Consider the following 19,287-nt stretch of genomic DNA (forward strand, 5'->3'; position numbering starts at 1 on the left):
GAAATCTAACGAAAATAGAACCGAAAATAGTGCAACACAAAACAAAACAAAAAATAGAGTTTCTATTTGCTTTGCTTTCGCTCTCGACTCCTGGCTTACTTTTTTGCTAGTTTTTGTTTTTGCAAAATTAATATAAATTTTAAATATGCAAAAATATTGGGGATACTCGTGCAGAACTCCACGCCAGAGAGGGATCCAGAGGTGCTAGAGAGCTGGTTATATAACAATAATATGAAAAAGGCCGACAAAATACTTTAACAAATACCAAAAACCGACATTTTACCAACTGCATATTACGTTATGCATATTTCATTTATGCCCAAAACAAATACACAATGCAGGACCCACAGGGACCCCCGGCCGCACCAGGGGGATCGAACTGGGCCTTGCCCGGTTCCGACGGATTATTCCCCGATAACAACAAAAACTTCGGATACTCTACGTGGCAGGTATCCCAAAGTGCACTCATTATTCAGAATCCTTTTCATTCGCCCAATTAACAGAAAACCGTCTGGAGATCACATGCAGCTTTGGGCCTCTCTATGGGAATATTCTGTAGTGCCATAAACCGATGGTTTTTCCTTCTAAACCATGCGAGAGATGCACCCACGTTTTGGCAGGGCATACGGGCATTGCAACTGCATCTGCATCTGTCGGCATTTTTGCATTTAATGCCATAAAAGTTTATCTGCAAATGTGTCGCTGTGTGTGTGTGTGTGTGTGTGTAGGGAATTGCTACTTTTATTTTCAGTATTTTAATTAAATAAAAATTTATTTGTTTACACACACAGACAGACGGACAGGCAGACGGCCAGACGGACAAACAGACAGAGAGCCATAGTCTGGGGCAGGAAGCGGGGACGGGGACGGGGACAGAAGGCGAATCAACGAACTTAATTGAGACCATTTTGTGCAATTTTGCTCTCGTTTACATTTCTCCAACTCCACTCTCCACTCTCGACTCCCGACTCTCGGCTCTCGGCTCTCGGCTCGACTACGTCCACACTTTACTTAATTAATCACACAAAAAATGAAGGGAAGGAGGGAGGGTGGAGGGACGAAAGCGCCTGGAGAGGCGGCAAAAACATGTAAATTGGTAAAGGAATTTATCCCACAATTTATGGTAGAAAAATCCTATAGCTGGGACCACTCTACTTTCATTTTCGAATAGCGGGGAAAGCAACAGCTTCCTTCTCTCTACATATGTACATCCATTTAAATGTGTGCTCAGGGCTTAGCCCTTTAAGCACAGGGTATCCACAAGTCGATCCACTCACCTGGCCTATTCTCGCGGGCTTTGTTTATATGCATTTCTATAAATTTGAACCACTTCTGTTCCGGTTTTTAAATGTCAGGCCAAAACTTACATTTCGAGCACATTTCCGGAGTGCAAATGTTTTTTTTTCCCTGGGTTTATGGTCTCGTTTTTCGCTTCTTGTTTTTGCCAAGATAAACATATCAAAAAATGTTTAGTTTTATCCGAAAATAAATTGCAAAAATGTCAGTACCCTTACGGAGGGTATTGCGATTCTGAGAGGTTGTTTTTACATTTATTCCACGGTTTCTTGTATCGAGTTTCGCGACTATCCTTGCGGGGTGATACAAATCGAAGAGCCAAGAGAAAGGAATTATTTTTTGTGTCTCCTTGATGGCCATGCCGTGCAGGAATCGGCGACAGACCTCCGCAAAGGGTAGTATCTCGAGCTTCAGATACCTCGATTGACCGAGAAACCTTCCCGTGTCTGGATCGTCGGGGACGCTTGCGAGGACTTCAAGTTCATCAGATTCCATCTGTAATCGAGAATAAAATAGTTCAGTCAATGGGCAAGCTCCGACTTGTGAGTACACAAACAAAATAAATTTATTTTCACGAAAAGGTGGAAAAGGTGGGTAAACAAAGAAAAATCCAACAATAAGAACAACTGATTTATTCAGAGAACACTTCATTAAAAAGCAGACTTGGGTTTAATTCGGCCATACTCAAGATTCTGTAAATCATTAATTTGTGTAGTACCCTTGAGTGTTTCTTGAGTACGACTGGAGATGAAAGGGTATCTAAGGCTTCGACTTCAGTAGTAGCTCTTGTTTCATATTTTGTTGGCACTTCTTTCATTTTTGCAGTATCACAGAAAATGAAAATAAAAACTAGTAAAGGAAGAGGTTAGCGGGAAGAGGGGCCTGCAGGGGGTCTGGCTATGGGTCTGTGTTTGATGTTGTTATCGCTGGCGTTGTTTTTGTAGTCGTTGCTTCTGACAAAACGTTTCAATTAGTGCGATTATTACATAAGCAACAAAAGCTACCCGAAAATCGTTTTTGTCGCCTGCAATTTGTTTCGTTTGTTTCGCCCTTCTCCTCTCCCCGTTTGACCGTGTTGTAAGTGTTTCAGTGTTTATTTGTTAGGCGTTTGACGCTTATAACTCACTCTACCTCTCCGTAGAGTGGGTCTCCTCCGGTGGAGGGAGACCTTCCGAAAGCGTATCCATACAGAAACAGATACGTATCATTACTATAGATGCTTTCAGATGCTTTTAATGATGCGACTTGAAAAAAGCAAGAAAAAGGAGGACCCATAGGCAGCGACGGACACTACGCAGCGTAGCAAACCGTTATTCATTCAATTCGTATGTGCTGATAGCGTGGTCCGTGAGCAAAAGAGAGTCGTCTCAGCCGAGTGTGGCGCGGTAGTGTTGGTGTCTGTGAGAGAGAAGCGGAAGGAAGATCAGAAAGGAATTGTTGAGGGAGGGAGAGCAATAGAATAAATCGCTAGCTACTTCACCCATAAATACGTACATACGTTGTTAATTTACTTGTGAGCACCATGCATACATACATACATCATTCGTATGAACATACCTGCATACATATACATACATAGGCAGACATAAGTAGTATGTAAATGTTTCATAAACAATTAAATGCCTGAATTTCGTGCTGGTTTATGTTTTTCTTTTGGCCCAAGAAGTCGGAATGCCCGTGTGGGGCGGGACCCCTGATCTCCGATCTCCGATCTCCGATCTTCGGCCATGCCGTCGCGATGGTGGGCATTGTATTGTATCCATTACACTGCTGCTGGCTCTGCTGCTGGATCTGCTGGCGGCTCTTATGCAATGCAGCAGCAGCAGCAGCACTCTCTTACTGCCGCTGCCTCTGCAGCACTTGCAGCTTGTGCCGTTTGCAGCGCTTTCGCTGCCTCCGCCAACTCTCGACGAGCTTTGGGCTTGGAGTTGCTCTCCCGCTGCTGCCGTCTCTGCCGACTTGGCACAGTGGGCACGATTGGCAATGCGGTGGTGAGAAAATCACATTAAAGCGCGGCTCGGTACTGCTTCCATGGTGTATTGCAGGTTTGAAAAACGGTGTGTAGATACTAGGATTAGTTTTTAGTTAATTTGTACTCATTTTTCAAACAAATTTGAATACGCTAAGCCGCTATTCGACTGCTTTTAGGTTCGATGGCTTCCACTGTGCCCGCAGTCCGGTTCGGGCCGCCCCGCCTCGCGCTGCCACGGCCGCTGTCGACGCAGTCGCCGCCGGTAACTACCTACATAGCTTTTTTAAGTTTAAACAATTTGGTCGCCGCTTAGTTCTCTTTCGCGTGCGCCAAAACCCAGTAACCAGGTAGCCCGGCGCCAAAATCATATATTCCCCAGCGGTCGCGGCGCCACGACCATATCGTTATAGAACTGTTTTCGATATCGAACATCGAATCAAATTGGTTTTCGAACTCGGTTTCGGTTTCTTTCGTGTGCTATTGATCTGAGTTTTCGATTTCGGTTACCCTCGCAGTGCTATACATACATCCACTCTTTAAACTAATTGATTGATTGATTGACCGATTGATTATCGAGCCGCGTGAAAGTGAGTTTCAGTTTCGGTGTTTGTTTTTACCATTTACATTGCTGGTGTGATTTCTGTGCTGCATTCCGAATTACAAATATTTTTTGGGAAACATTTTTCAAATTTTCAAATTTGTTTCAATGTGTATTTTCTTATGTGGTTATTTGTGTTGTGTTGGGCAACTGTAGAGCTGTAAAGCTGTAAAGCTGCGAAGCTTAACCCCTGACTGACCCTCCGACATATTGGGCAAGAGTGCGTGCTGAAGCTGAAGCTGAATACATGTGTTGAAAATGCGTTGAAAACTAAATGATTTGTCCATGAAAATCCCCTACTATCCATAAGTTATACGAAGAATAAATCGCTGGTTTTTCCTTAAAATCCCAATCCAAAAACATGTTTCAACACTCAATTGGGTTATTAATGGGTTTTCATAAATTCAGTCTTGACCCCAAAGCAACCCCACCCCGATCAGGTTTTCCTTGGTCCAGTTCGGGGTTCGACGGGTGCGCCGCGATCTGCGTGTATCATGGGAAATTTCAATACAAAATCCATCGAAATCTTCAACTGAACGGCCTTGAGGTCCAACCGAAATGCCGAAAGATCAACAAAAACAAAATTCCACACACAATCAAAAAATCCACACAGAAATAAGAAATAAGCAAATAAATAAAAATGTTCAAAAGGTTGATTTTTGGCGGATTCCGAATCGGTTTCGAATGGGTAATGGGTCTCTCGTTTGCAGAAGACGGACCCGGACCGACGGCCGTCGGGGAGGGGTAGACGAGACATCAACTGTAACCGAAACCGAAACCGAAACCGAGACGGCGACGCATGCGCAGCGGAGTGTAAACAATTTTGACCCAATTGTCGAGCTCCACTTGCCTCACCGCTCCCCTCAGACCCACAGACCCCACAGACCCCACAGACTGTGTGGCAGATTGACGTGTTCGCCTTCAGAGTTTATGCAGTTGCCCCCAAAGTGCCCCCGGGGCTGCCCCATACTGCATTCGATTATGCAACAAGCGAAAGACGCAATATGCAGTTGATAGGGCTCACATAAGGTGGGGAAATACTGAAAGAGCGGGGAAAATTCTGAGTTATAAAGTTCATTTTGGCACCCGAAAACAATTTAAGCCAATTACCAGCTAATTGTTGGCATAGAAACTCCCACAAACTGGTCCCCCCTCCCAAAATGGTGGCCAAAAATAGTTTCAATTGATGAAGGCGCCAATTGACTGCTAATCAAAGCGCAACAAAACCTGGCCAAAAGCAGAAACGACCCTCGGGCCATCAATTACCACCTGTCAATGTTGGATCCGTCTGAACCTCTTACCGGTTTCCATTTAGGGCCTGCACTGACCAATTGGCCCAAAGAATTTGGTCAATATTAATGAAGAAAACCGCCAAAACATCCAGAGTGTTGGGCAAGACCCATGCACGACCTTGTCGTTTTGTGTGGGCTGTTTTTGTTTTTATTTTTCGGTTTGTATGAAAGTCAAGGTCGAGGTTTATGTGTTTCACATTCCCATTTGATGTTTGTCGTTGATAGTTTTTATACCCTTGCAAAGGTTCGATCGTTCGATGTTCGTTCAGCCGTGTTTGCCACAGAGAGCGGGGAGCATATCTGATGGCCATCGTGTAAGACGGGGAACCCCCGTCACTTAAGCGTTCACTTAATCATATGTGGGAGCCATCGGTCGAGCATCGAATCTGTCTGCCAGTAACTCAATTAAGTCTGCAAGTGTATCTAAAGCTTCGGCCATTGATAGTTTTTTTGCTTGCCGGTCGATTAGCATTTGCTGAGTGACTCTTATTTTTTTTTATTTCATTTTGAGGGTTTATTTTAATGGTTTATTTCAATCGAATTTCACGTCTGTCATTGGGGAGCCAAGCATGAGGAATTATTTCTAGGGTTCTTTGGTGTTGTATTTTGATACAAAGAAATCTTTGGGGTATATATATTTGAGAATGGATGCCCGAGACACCTTAACGATGCCACAGTAGCGGAGCACACTGCTGGTGGTCATCTCGACACAGTCCTCCATCACCACATCGCCGGTGAATGTCTCCTTGACGGCCACGCCGTGCAGGAACCGGCGACAGCCGTCGGCTTTGGGTGGTATCTCCAGCTTCAGATACCTCGATTGAGCGAAAAACCTTCCCGTGTCTGGATCGTCGGGGATGCTAGCGAGGATCTCAAATGCATTCACGTCCATCTGTAATACGAGAACAAATTACTTCAGTCCATGGAAACATTAAATAATATTTTCACGATTTTCGCCTCAGGAAATACTACAAATATACAGCTGTGAGGCAGCTGAGTTGTTTCTCTCTCTCTCGGATTTAGATTGACAGAAAAAGGAATCGAAAGGGAAACAATTAATTGTATTTATTTAGCGAAGTTACTTGTCCCAATTTGGTGGCGTTCAAATAAAAAGAGATGGGAATAATTCGGCCATACTCAAGAGTCTGTGATCCTCAAATGTGCCTCTATCTTAGGTGTATCTTGAGTACGAATGGTGATGTATCTATGTCCCTACTTGCTTGATGTTTATTGGCATTTGAATTTCAATTGATTATTTATCTCGGGGGGAATAGCAGAATAATCACTGCGCTTCATAGATGGAGTAACCCAGTGACAAAGAAATGTATTTATACAGCTGTGGAAAAACTGTGAGCAGGAGAAAGGGGTGAAGGAAAATAGCAGCCGAAGAAATCACAATTACAAAGAAGAGGGAAAGTCCTGCCTCAAGGTCGAAGCCCTAGATACCCTTTGCCGAGAATCTATATTCTTTTCGGAATTTCAAACCGTTGCTAGTAGTAATACATGCGCGAAACTTAAAGATTCCTCCGAATTCCGGAAATTCCACACCACGGACCCGCACGCGCCTCTCTTTTTCTCTCTCTATCAATATGTACGAGTATGTTTTATTTATTGACTCTCTTTTGGACCCCCTGAATGTCAGGATGCCGCATTTTGACAGTTGGCACGTAGTTCTGGCCAAGACGCAGCAGCAGCAGCGGGAGAGTCGGCCGCATAAAATGTACCAAGACGATGGGGAGTATACGTAATATGAGTTATGAGCCAGACTCGACGATCACGTAGCCGTGCCTCCCCCATGGCTCTTGGTGTTCCTCTATGACTCCCCCCTTATCCATTCTGAATTCCTTCTCCTGTGAAATAATGTTAATGCCAAACAATTAAATACGGGGGCAAAGGGAAACTTCCCCTGACTTTCCACCACGATTGCAAATTTAATTACATCTGTAAACAATTTTTTCTTGCCACCACCTCTGGACAGCCCCCCCTCAACCCACGAGAAAGAGACACAAGCAAAACAGTTTTTCCTTTTGTTTTTTTATGATATTTTTCCTTTCCATTTTTTACGTGTGTGTGTGTGTTTCTGTGTGTGTGCGGCCATTAGCAGGGGCCAAAACTAAAGGGAAAACTGCAATGCCATAGTGAGGAGTGAGGAGTGAGGAGTGAGGAGCGAGGAGCGAGAGCTGGGGCTGCTACGCGCTGAGAAAAGCAATTTTCCGGTTGAGTTTACAAATGGCGGGCGCGGTATCCGGTCTCTTCCCGGGTCCCGGTTCCGGCGCTGAAAATAAATGACATATCACAGAGTCTGGTCACCTTTATGGGATGCCCAAAGTAAACATATGAAAGCAATGCCCAGATGGATGGTCAGCCCGTGCGGGGTGTTCGGGTGCAAAGAGGGTGGAATATGGGGTAGATAGCAGGGGTACATAGGGTGTTGGATGGGGGTTTTCCCAGTTCCCAGTTCCCAGTTCCAACTATGAAACTGGTTCGAGTTCAGATGTGGTTTGGATGGGATAGGGATTCGACGGTCAGTTTATTCGATTTTTTTAATATTCTGCCTATACATCCGATATCTTTTGAACCAGATTCATTATTTCTGGAGCATACAAAAGAGAGAGTAGGATTTTGGCGATCTCTATTTCCTCTATATCCGTCTGTCTCTCTTGTTTGCAGTTCGAAAGATATGTACATACATATGCCCTGCTCTGCCCCTCCCCGCCAGATATCAATAAATGGGTTCCCTCTCATTTGCAGGCAGCTCTCGTATCCCTGGTCGGTATATCGTTGTTTACACACCCACACACCCACACACACACACACACACACACGAGGACAGTTATGAATGGCAATCCATTCGTTTAATGGAATTTCGTGTTGTTTAACTTTTACGTGGCGCCAAAGTCATGGAAGCGAATGGATGGCAGCCCCCTGCCCCTCTATATCACACTCACACCCACACCCACACACACATACACATGTGTGCTTTTGGAGCGTCCTTGGCAGCTGTTTGCGGGTCAACTTGGGGTCACCATTACCCTTTCCCTAGCCGCCCAAAACCCACCACATAGAACATCGTCATAAAGCTTTATGAGCATTTATTATGCAAGACTTCTGGCTGGGTCAAGTTTCTGTCTGTGTTTTAGTTTTATGATCGCTTCCGCCTCGACACCTGCCTCCCATCCAACTCTCTCTCTCTCTCTCTCTCTGTGTGGCCTCTTGGCCATGTTTTAATTTCAATAAACGCACATTTTATGACTCCTCAGGTTTATGGCCACCCCAGGCCTCAGGTTTTTGGCCCGAGTTGGATTTATTTATCTTTCATTTCACTACTAGTTTTGCAAAGGCGAAGGCCAGGCTTCAAACTGAACGAATGGAATCAATCGGGGGAGAGGGCAGGGAATGTTATCTTATGGGTGTGTAATCCAGTCAAATTTCACAATATATAGAGCCATAATTTGGCAAAACACTTCAAATCTAAATATCGACTTTTTCGGCATTTTCCAATATATAGAAGTATCACAACTAAAACTGTGGCATACTTTTGGGCTTGGTCCATTACAAATTTGAATGTGGAAATAAATTTATGTACCATGAGACCATGTGTACCGCGTACCCACTCGTATCACTTTTGGGTACATTCATGCTCTGCCGCTCTGCCGGGTCAAAAAGTGGCCGAACTTTTATGGGAGACACTGTCTATATTTGAAAAAACGTTTCGATGATTCCGATACTCTTAGAAAGACAATACTGCCAATACTATTTTACAATCTCTGATCTCTCTGCCATTTGAAGGGTGTACCATAAATTTTGTGGGAGACCGCCCATGGCGGCAACACACACAAATCGTTGCCGACTGCTCTGCTGGCATAGCAGTCGCCGACGACGTCGACGTCGACCACATATCGAGGACATTTAAATCGCTCTTAAATCCCGTTTAATTGGTACTCAGCATGCAAATGCGAAATGAGGCGGAGATCCCAGGCAGCAATTGTCGCGCTCGCTCTCTCCCTCTTGTGTCTATGTCTCTCACTCTCTATCTCTTTGTCTCCTTTTGTGTGCTTATGCATGCTTGTGCGCTCAAGTGTGTGTATCATTAGTTACATATGCACATACAAGACCCTTGCAGTGGGTATGATGACTTTGACCACATATTTGTAGCACCAACTTCTTACTCAGAGAGCAAGAAGAGAGACTCATTCTTTACAAACTGCGTGTTGGCGCGAGAGACATTGCAACAATTGATCTGGTAGGGTATCAGAAGGCCGACCCCGAAGCTCATAGCTGTTTCTTGTCTTTCGTTCTCCCTCTCTCTTTCTGTGCTGGTCACTCTGTGTCCTGCTTATGTGCAACTGTACTTACTCACGCAAACAGTGTCAGAGAGAGAGAGAGAGAGCGTCGTGGGCCAGAGTGCGTAACAGACATAGAGAGAGAGAGAGAGAGAGGGACACCCGCTTGGCGTGCTTGAAAGAGAATAGCATCGCATCGAATCAAATCAAATTTAATTGAAATGCCATGCAAAAATATTTTGAGAGCAGACGGACATAGAAAATTGATTGATTTTTGGCATTTGCAGTGAACCGCCCACGCCTCCGCCTCCTCCCCTTCTTGGCTGGCAAACACCCGCCCTTTCGTACGCCCTCCCATTGATACTATAATTACAAAGAACCGTTGGCCAGTTGATGAGCCCGTTGGAAAACATAATCAAGAATGCGATTCTCACTCTCTCCCTCACTTGTTCCCCCTCACCAGCACTCTCTATTTTCTCTCTTGTTCTATCTGAAAAAGTTTTAATTTCAAATGAAGTTTGTCCAGGGAAGGAGGTGCGGAGCGGTGCGGTGCGGGCAGGATAGTCGGATGGGCAATAAAATAATCAAAGCGTGCACAAAAGTGCAACGGGAATTGCCGAAAAACCGGTTACAAAAGTAAGCAAAAGCCAGCCAATGTGGACGATGGGCTGTGGGAGCAGAGAGTGGTGGAGGGGTACGAGAATGCCATCAGCTGAAAGCAAGAGGAAGCCAAAAAGCACTGGGCAAAAGGAAGACAGATAGAGTGATATAAGGTATGATAACGAATTATAGACACCCTTTAATTGAGTGTAAGTCCATATATACTGTATGTGCATGTATAAGAAATTGTTGTTCTGATATGTGCATACAAATGTACACACGTAGCTGGGAATAATAATCAATTAACATGCCCACTCAAAAACCATTTTTAAGCATCAAGAAATCCTCCTAGTCACATACTGCCGAAAGCAGCCCGTCATCCGCGTTAGTTACAGGGTCGTGCCAGAAGAAAAGGGTTTGCCCAGCTGCGGGCCAGTGCAAATTTACCTGAGACAGAAAAGTGCAGTGCCGAGGAGAGCAGCGCAGAGCAGAGGAGCACTGTAAGACAGGGCGGGACTGCCGGAGCAGACAAACTTAACTGGAAATCTAGTCGAAAAATGGACAAAGTTGCAGCAGCAGAAAAAACGAGCCACTGGCCCGTAGTGAAGATCGGGAGAGCGCTGCCCAAATACCGATGCCGTTAGTCCGTAATGAGACAGTCAGCAGGAATGAAAGGAGAGAGACAGGGACAGCTAATACGCGCCATTTGGGCATAATTAAAATGCTCAAGCAGAAGTAGAAGAAGCAGCGGAGGCAGAGACAACGACAGCAAGAACAACAACAACAGCAGCGATTGCAGCGAAAACGCTGATAATGACAACACGATGAAGAAGAAACATCTACGTAGCGGGCGGGGGGAGAGCAGCGAAAACATTACCGAAAGCCGGCAGAGACAGAGAGCTTAGGTCCAGCGCAAAGTATTTAAAATAAAGGAAAGGCTACCAAACACACCAGCCTGCACAACGAAAACTGTTTTCGCTGCCTTCCAGACTTTTGTGAATGCGTGAGACAATAAGAACAAGGCCGAGAAAGGGGGAGCAAAAAAGCTTATCTGTGTGATTTTCTTACCTGTATTTAGTTGACCGTCTGGCCGCAGTTGTCAAATTGATTTGGCTTTGTTTGGGCGATTTCTTAGTTGAACTGCGTAAAAAAAATTATATTTTGACAGTCTCCACATTAACCCAAACCAACACCCCAATATTAGCCCTTAGCGATACCCCGATATTGGCCCTGACCGAACCCGATACTCTAGTGCGATTAGTTTTATGCGATACTGCGATAAGTCCGGCGGCATTGTACGATTGGCAAGAAGAAGGAATGAACGTAAAAATAAAGAAATTAATAAAAAACCAAAGTCAAGAACCGCGCAAGCGAAGCACCGATAAAACTATGAAAGGGAGAGCAGGAAATGTGTGGATCGCTTCAATAGCAAGTGGTAAAACAGATTACAGTGGAGCATGGCTAAAGGTTAAATGAATAAGAGTTAATTATCTCTTGCAGTGCACGACCAGACATGCATACCAAACAAATTCTTGCATGAATTCTTAATACAGTAATATTTTGCTGCAGGGTAGTGTTTACGCAATTCCTTCGTCATTTACTCAATTTACTTGTATTCCAACGGGAATCGGAAAAACAGAAATCAAAGCCAAACATTACTTCGCTCTCCGTACCGCTCTCTCTGCATAGTCACTCTCTGCCCCTGCGTCCTCTCTGTCTCTGCCTATATCAATCTGCTCTGGAATTCTATGAAATGAATTTTGGCAATTAAGCAATCATTTCGTTCATACATACATATGTATGCATGCTATGCTAAGCGAATGGAAGCGGCAGGGAGATGCCGAAGTAGAAGCAGCACCAGACGCAGGGGCTGCAGCAGAGAAACTTATGCTTGAAAGACGCTGGCAGAGCTGAAGTATGGTCGAGTCATTTTCAATACACATACATACGTATGTACATATGTGCACATGTACAAGCGCCTTCTTAGTTTCTCTGCTGTAAGGGTATCAAAAGTTTCGGCTTCCCTCTCTTGTATTCCTCTCACTCTTTCACTGCTTTGCTGCTTGCCAGCCTGATGATTGCCTTACGGTAAAACAGGCAATCTATAGGAATAAAGATATGCATATGTACGTGTGAGTGTGTGTGCTCCATGCATTTTTATGGCATTGCTTTTGGGAGTAGCAGCAAAAGGAACGCTAAGGGTAAAGGAGGGTATCAGCAGAAGTACATAGAAAGCTCTCACTCGAAAAAGCAAAAGTTTTCACTTCAAGTAGTTTTTTCGTTCTGCTTGGGTTTTTTCGGGGGTTTTCACTGTCGTTACTGTTGTTGTTGTTGTTGCATCATCATTGGCCTGGCAAAAGAGTTTGAGCTGTTGAGTAGCATTAAAGCATCAAACGATTGTTTACGGGATAGAGAGGAGAGGAGAGGAGAGGAGAGTGAGTGTGCAGTTCTCTTCGTTGCCAAGGTACGGTACTATTGCAAACTGAGAAGAGATCTCCTATTCTGGCTCCGATTGTGAAATTTCGTTTTGCTGCTCAACTCCAATCAGCCATCAAACTGGGGTATTTATAGAGCCATAACCATGACCCATGCCGTATCCCATTTCCATTCTCTTCCTCTCGCTCTCGTTCTCGCTCTATCTATCCCATCAATCTGAGAAATTGAGTGCCAACGTTTCTGGCAAATGGCTCTAACCATCCATCCAACTGTTCGACTTTCCGCCTGTCCGCCGCTCAATTATCCCGGCCAATATATTCACTCATTTCCAGCCAGAATTCTCAAAACAGAAGGAAGTACAATGCAATGCAAGACAGGGAAGAGTTGGAGCTACAGTCGTGGCAATGTTTCCCATAATTCCAATAATATTTTTGCAACTGTACATATTTGTATACCCTTGCAAAGGGTAGCCCCATTGTGCCATGGAGAGAAGAGAGTGTGTTTTAGCGTAAGGGATTTCCCCCCAGTTTCACGGCTTCATCGCCAGCTCTATTCCAGTGAGACTTATGCTGAAAATAAATAAATAAAGGCTGTCCTTATATTTAATCTACAATAAAGTGTATCTCAAGCTTCGGCTGACCTTTCGCTCTGGCTAACTATTTATTCTAGCTATAATTTCATCAATTTAGCCTGAGATTTACATATTCTACCCCCATATTCGCCCCATATATGGGGCAACACAGTTTCCCATTGCCTGGCAAAAGGTCATTGTATTTTCAATTGCAGCATAATCAGGCATGCCGCACAAAATGCAGCAAAATGTTTCAAATAACACTGTTTTTATAGCTCTGAGAGAGGGAGAGGAGAGAACATTTTGGCATTGAAATAATTTAAATTATTTTCACATTGCATTGAAAATTATGGCCAAACAATTAAGCAGACCGTTTCAGGCTTCTGCCCCCTGTGGCCTGCGGCCCAATTGCTGGTTTCTATTAACTCTTTGGCCCCAAGAGGCTTAAAAGGCAGACACACACAAACACACACACACACACACACACACAAACTGTCATATTAAATGGCATTTGGAAATTTTGGATATTTTGTTATTTGGATACGATATTTCCCTGACAAAAATACAATTAAAATGTAAAAATTTATTAAGCTACTCTTGCAATTTTCCTAATTACGCGCATTAAAAAGCAAAACAAAATGAAAATGTACACAATTATGGAGATGGAATGTAGGAGCTGGTAGTGGGCGGGGAGGGGTTCTCTTCTGGGGGAAAAAAGTTGACTTTTGTTTTGCAAATTTGTTGGCAGAACAGAGGGTACATTTTCTTCGTTCCAATTAAAATTATGCTAAATCAAATAAAATGCTACTGCATTTATTAATGCCTTAAGCAGGGCTTTAGTAGAACGTGACGTTTTACAGTGGGATGTACTAAATTAGTTTTATTTTCAATGCCTTTTAAGCCATTCTTGTAGTATGTATTTATATTGTTTATTTTTCAGAATGCAATACAGTAAACCCCTGTCCGCAATACTGCTCGGTAGTCTCCTGTTAATGGGCCTGGCCATGGCCCAGGAGGATCGCTCCTCGGATGCCCCCCATGTGCGGCACAAGCGTGGAATCTTCTGGGACTTTTTCCAAAAAATGGTCATTACCAAGAACCTGATAGTGGATGTGAGTACAAATAGATGCCAATGGGAACAGTCTATTGACTGGACATCTATGATGTCTCTTGTCTTTTGGGCTTAATCATATTTATTTTCGGATCTACAGCAATATACGGACACCAGGAACACCCTGAATGATATATACAACACCGTCAACGAGCAGTTCAGCGATCCGGGCCCGGCGAAGCCCACCAGTCGTCCACGCAGCACAACCGAGAAGGCGGTAAGTACTCTTAAGATCCTCTCTTAAAGTGATCCCATCTCAAAATTATACTGGATTCACCACACAGTCCGTCAGTGGGGAGGACAGCGGAAGTGGGAGCAGCAGCAGCGATGAGCCCACGACCACAGACGCATACAGGATATCCCGCTACGAGCTGGGCCGCATCCTTGGCCGCAACTTCCGGGGCTTGCAGCGCCTGGCGATGAGCGAGTTTGGAGAGGCCCTCAATGTGAGTCTCTCTCTGAGCCCACTCCCTAATCCTAAATCCTTAATCCTTAATGCCATCTACAGGCCACCAAGTACAATCTGAAGGAGTACAAGTCCGAGGCGGATCAGCAATTCGCCAACAGCCTGGCTGTCGAGAAGAAGAACAAACTGAAGAGTCTCAAGGGCTGACACTTGTAGGATACCACCAACTCCCAACCAGTGCCTGATAGTAGTTGTCTCTGTGATAGGCTTCCTGCATTACTACATATACATATATGATATCTATTCTTTTTTTTTGTTTTATTCTTGTTATTTATTTGCCAGTCTCCCTGTTTGGCTATGGAATAAAGTGGGGAATGCGGATGGGTGGGAAGTTTGAATGTCCCCAAACGCATGCGGAATAGTGTCTACGACTATTTTTGCGTCAAATTAAAAAGTTTTCTGTCATAATTTTATTGATAAACTTTTAAGTAAAAAAGCATCGCACGAACACTGTAACACTGGGCAAAAATGGAAAACAAACCCCACCTACCCCCGAAGAAGAAGAAGCACAGGAAACACTCAGAATCAAGGAAAATAAAGAGAAAGAAAGGAGCCACGAAAGTTGTGGGGAATAAAATATGAAAATGGTTTGGGACGGCTCCAGATGTTCCAGCATTCACCATCGCTTACATTTTTTGAGAATTTAGTAGCTTGGCATACAAGATTAATACTTTTCATTCATTAACATCCTGAAATATCCATAGAATACTTCCAAATACTAAAAGCTTATGTAAAACGTATTTTGTGCCCTTTCTTACGCAGATCTTTATTGATGATGTTCCAAAGTTGCTAAAAAACATATATATTAAATAAAGAAGCTATCATTATTAATTAAAGTTTGTATAAGAGCAGAAAAAATACCCAAAAGCCACTATATTTTGCAGTATTTTCCAGAAAAATACCATGAAATAATACTAAATAATATTGAAAGAAATCTTTCTTTATTTTTGTACATGGAAAACAAATTCCAAAGCTGTTGGTTATTTTAAATCAGTCCGAATTCCCAGCGAAAGCCCAAAACAGAAAAACTCAACATATCTACATATCGCTCTGTATCTCTCTCTCCCTTTCTCTCTCTCTCTGCCTCCCACTTCTGTATCTTCTTCTTTCCCTTTCGCACGTACACATGAATGCAAGTTGCTGTTGCCTGAAATCGAAGTAAAGTTGCAAACAAATCCAAAAGGCAAAACTTGCTAAAATACAAAGACAGTTTTGGGTCTGCTGTCTACTGTCTGCTCTCTCCGGGCCACTACTCTACGCCGTATGCCCGGCTCTGCCCTGCCCTGCCCTCTTTCTGCCTCCCGGCCTTCCCGCTTGGGTCCCTGGAATAGTTAGCAGAAACCACTAAAAGTGTCATAATTCGATGCCCATGAGATGGCTGTCTCGAAAGTACGTTGGCCGACAAAACTTTGGCGGTAATGACTGTCGTTCGCCCTCAGTCGCCCCCAGTCCTAGGTCCTCCTCTGGACAACAACCACCAACAGTCGTGCGGTGCAACTGTGCGTATGAGCAACCTGACTGCCTGTCTGCAAAGTTCTCTGGAAAAACAACGGAAAAAATAGCAGGCGAATATTTGGCCGGAAACTTATCGAAAGTGGAAAGTGGAAAGTGGAGTTCGAGTTCGAGTTGAAGTTGCATTTGGGGAGCCTGCAACATGGTGTTGCTGATCTAAAAGCCAGTTTACATATCTTTCAGATAAACAGATATTTACCTTCAACATTTACCAGTACTCATAGTCCTCTTTCAAAGAAACAGTTCTGCAAAGTCCTATTGTATCATATAAAGATCTATCTGCCAGACAATTTGCTACCAATTTTGCAGAACATTTCGATGTGATAATCTGATTTATTTGGTGTTTATAGAGTCACTTTGTTTCGCTTCGCTTTGTTTCGCTCTGCTTCGAGCTTGTTTTGTTTCGTTTTCGCTGATTATGACAGTGAGTCAAACAAGTTGATTGCTTTAATTGTTTCTGGTTTTTGGGCTGACAGACGAGACCTGGGGACAATTATGGGTAATTTCAACAATAGAACAATTAGTTTAACAGCCAATAAAAAATAGAAACAGGTTCAACTCTGACAGAAAAACACTTTTGCGGAAGTTTTAAATGAAACGAGTAGCAAAAGTCCAGCCGGCCGAATGTCGCCTCATCACCGGCGATGAGTGATTGCCACCACAGCAATACTCGTATCACGTATCGCGTATCTCGTATCTGACTTTTGTAAGACTTCAGACGATCGTAGTACTCCCCCAGGCAATACTCTGGCATTCAATTGGGAGCAAAACGGAAGCGAATTCTCTTATAATTGGGTTCAATTCCAGTCAATCGAATAAAGTTGGCAATTGGCATGCAGATATCGTCTTGCCATACATAATCGTAATATATGCCAGCCTCTCTAGGGGCTATACGTGCGTACATATATCGTGTGATTTAGGCGGATGACATTGAGACATCTTCGGGCTCGCAAATGAATGATAAATGAATCAGCTAAATGAAAATGGAAAGCAAGCCGATCAAGCCGGCACTGAAATGGCAATGTAAAATGAATACACGAATACACAAATCCCCAGTAAAGACAAACAAAAACCAATCAATAGGAAACGAGTGTTTAAATAACCTGGAAATATCACCTACTACGAGATTAAGTCACAAGTTTCTAGAACCCTATTAAATGTTTATTATGATATACCTTTTTAAGGGAAATGTCCGTCAAAGATCTATTTCCTAACAAGCAACAGATCCGATCCCAACCAAAAACACTCACAAATTGCATATGACTCTTAGAAATTACAGGTTGGGGCAGAACGCATATGGGGGGCCGTCATGGTGGTTGATCCCTCGCATCGTTTCTCTCCGGTATATAATTTGTGCTGATTGTCAGTTGAGAGTTGTGAATATTTGTTTAGAGGTAGCGGAGATCTTGGGTGTGTGGTTGTCATTGTGGTGAATGATCTCATATTGGAGTTCGTTCTCAGAAATCGCTTACATCGCGAATTTCATTCGAATATGTTATCTACTTAAGATCAGCCTTTATTTTTGTGATCATTCGATCTGCTCTAATGATCTCCCTGATCTGTATTCCCGATCCCCACTTATCATTCGATATGATCCGTTTTTCCTTAAGGGAAGACTGTGCGCTAAAGACGTATCCCTCATCTCGAACTACTTCTAGATGGATCGATCAGTCCCGGTCTGAACTTCGGATTTGTTGTTCCCCTACGCTATAATTAGCTGCTGGCTGATAAGCACTGATCCATGCCCCGATCCCGTCCCGATCCCGCTCGCATCGGATGACGCTTATCATCTGCGGTTGCAAAACAAGAGATCACGACCCGTCGCGCACAATCACTTCAATAAACATTCATTTATTTTCGTACAGATCACAAGTAAAAAAAAAGGAAGAAACAACAAAGAAATGAAAGCTGCAGGACGCTGTTTCCTGTTTCAGCTGTTGGAGATGGATGTCGGGGATGTCTACAGAGCTGGCGGATGAGATGGGGCAATGGGTGCCAGGGGAACCTTCTCGGTGGGCGCATCGAAGGGCACCGCCGACGGGGGCTTCGGGGAGGAGGTGTCGTCGCTGAGACGGTGCTTCAGCTCGTCGTACTTTTGGGCCACGGAGCTGCCAAAGTCCTTGGCGCCCTCGCCGATCTTGTCAGTGTATGGCTTGGCCACCTCGGCCACATCCTCGGCTCCTTGCTTCACCTTGCAGCTGAGGCTCTTGAAGAAGTGCTTGAAGTCGCTTTCGTCCGGGCCCTTGGTCTCGTCGCAGTCGGCCCGCACCTGGACCACCGCCACATCGATCAGCAAGAGGGCGATCAGGGAGCACAACACAAACGATTTCATCTCGACGCTTTGAGTGGGGCAATGCGACTGAAGAGCTACAAATCGAAATCGAGGCGAAGCAGGCGCTGGCGCTGGCGCTGGCGCTGGCGACAGCGACGGCTCTAGGCGACCGGTTATGCTACCCCCCGCCTCCCCAGACCACCCCCAGAGCCCCTTACAGCAATGAAGTGAACAATAATAAATCTCAATCAAGTTGTGAATGTTTGTGTGTGTGTGTGTGTGTATGTGCGTGTGTGTGGCTGTGTGACTTTATTTTTGCTATGCGACTAGTCTGATCTTCTGGGGGGGGGTGGCGGCGGCGGCACAGGGTGGCCTAACCCGCTGCACCGGTGCCCGCCAGCTGAAGCAGCAGCCGCTATGATCCCGCGTCGAACAGCTGGAGCCCGACCAGACAAAGGCCTCCTCCAACCCAACCATGGCCGTGAGGATGGCGCCGAAGATCAGGAGTCCGCAGGTTTTCAGTAGTAACATTTCCAACCGACAGGCCGCTGGCAACTGATGCTGCCACAGGGCACAGGGCAATCCTCTACTGAGGATGAGCTTATTTACTCACCAAAAACCGGCTGAACATTGTTTATTTTTGGTCAAGAATGAACGACAAACGAACGAATGAAAGACAGAAGACGAGAAGAGAAAGTCAAGTACCAGAATGGCATGAAATGACAAAAGAAGAGCCAAAGCTGGAGGGGCTCTTACATATACATATGATAGAGAGAGAGAGAAAGATAACTTTTGAGACATATTCCTGAATAACTCTGGAAGGGCCTTTTGAGAGCTCGAAACCTCATCGAATAAGCCAGAAAACTGTTCATTAAAAT

At 44.4% G+C, this 19,287-nt stretch overlaps 3 protein-coding genes across 6 annotated transcripts; 1 reads left to right on the forward strand and 2 right to left on the reverse strand.

Annotated features, from left to right (window-relative positions):
- Window positions 1-5,317: 5,317 nt before the first annotated feature.
- Window positions 5,318-16,360, reverse strand: LOC108164794. Of its 4 annotated transcripts, none has more exons than XM_033392483.1 (2): window positions 16,337-16,360; window positions 5,318-6,050 (listed from the first exon to the last, which is right to left on the reverse strand). In XM_033392483.1, the coding sequence occupies exons 1-2, from the start codon at window positions 16,343-16,345 to the stop codon at window positions 5,742-5,744; spliced, it is 318 nt and encodes a 105-aa protein (XP_033248374.1). In that variant the 5' UTR covers window positions 16,346-16,360; the 3' UTR covers window positions 5,318-5,741. The 4 variants fall into 4 exon arrangements, with proteins under 4 accessions (XP_033248374.1, XP_033248384.1, XP_033248380.1 ...); XM_033392493.1 differs by lacking the exon at window positions 16,337-16,360 and adding an exon at window positions 6,116-6,155 and having other exon boundaries at window positions 5,320-6,050; XM_033392489.1 differs by lacking the exon at window positions 16,337-16,360 and adding an exon at window positions 6,107-6,203 and having other exon boundaries at window positions 5,321-6,050.
- LOC108164793 lies at window positions 11,333-15,019 on the forward strand. Its single transcript, XM_017300716.2, has 6 exons — window positions 11,333-11,476; window positions 11,542-11,593; window positions 13,989-14,160; window positions 14,260-14,376; window positions 14,444-14,605; window positions 14,668-15,019. The coding sequence occupies exons 1-6, from the start codon at window positions 11,359-11,361 to the stop codon at window positions 14,770-14,772; spliced, it is 726 nt and encodes a 241-aa protein (XP_017156205.1). The 5' UTR covers window positions 11,333-11,358; the 3' UTR covers window positions 14,773-15,019.
- Window positions 16,361-17,967: 1,607 nt separating the features above from the next.
- Window positions 17,968-18,503, reverse strand: LOC108165405. The gene is made up of 2 exons (XM_033392478.1): window positions 18,034-18,503; window positions 17,968-18,001 (listed from the first exon to the last, which is right to left on the reverse strand). Exon 1 carries the CDS (start codon window positions 18,467-18,469, stop codon window positions 18,098-18,100), a length of 372 nt encoding a protein of 123 aa, XP_033248369.1. The 5' UTR covers window positions 18,470-18,503; the 3' UTR covers window positions 17,968-18,001; window positions 18,034-18,097.
- Window positions 18,504-19,287: the final 784 nt, after the last annotated feature.

The sequence above is a fragment of the Drosophila miranda genome, chromosome XL, assembly GCF_003369915.1.
Source record: "Drosophila miranda strain MSH22 chromosome XL, D.miranda_PacBio2.1, whole genome shotgun sequence".
Lineage (NCBI taxonomy): Eukaryota > Metazoa > Arthropoda > Insecta > Diptera > Drosophilidae > Drosophila > Drosophila miranda.

What these genes read in the sequence shown, in the direction of transcription:
- LOC108164793 (XM_017300716.2), top strand. Translation starts at nt 11,359, where the DNA reads ATGAACGTAAAAATAAAGAAATTAATAAAAAACCAAAGTCAAGAACCG. An exon ending in GATCGCTTCAATAGCAAGTG is followed by an intron (nt 11,477 to 11,541) that starts GTAAAACAGATT and finishes TATCTCTTGCAG; the next exon opens with TGCACGACCAGACATGCATA. An exon ending in AGTTTGGAGAGGCCCTCAAT is followed by an intron (nt 14,606 to 14,667) that starts GTGAGTCTCTCT and finishes TGCCATCTACAG; the next exon opens with GCCACCAAGTACAATCTGAA.
- LOC108165405 (XM_033392478.1), bottom strand. Translation starts at nt 18,469, where the DNA reads ATGAAATCGTTTGTGTTGTGCTCCCTGATCGCCCTCTTGCTGATCGAT.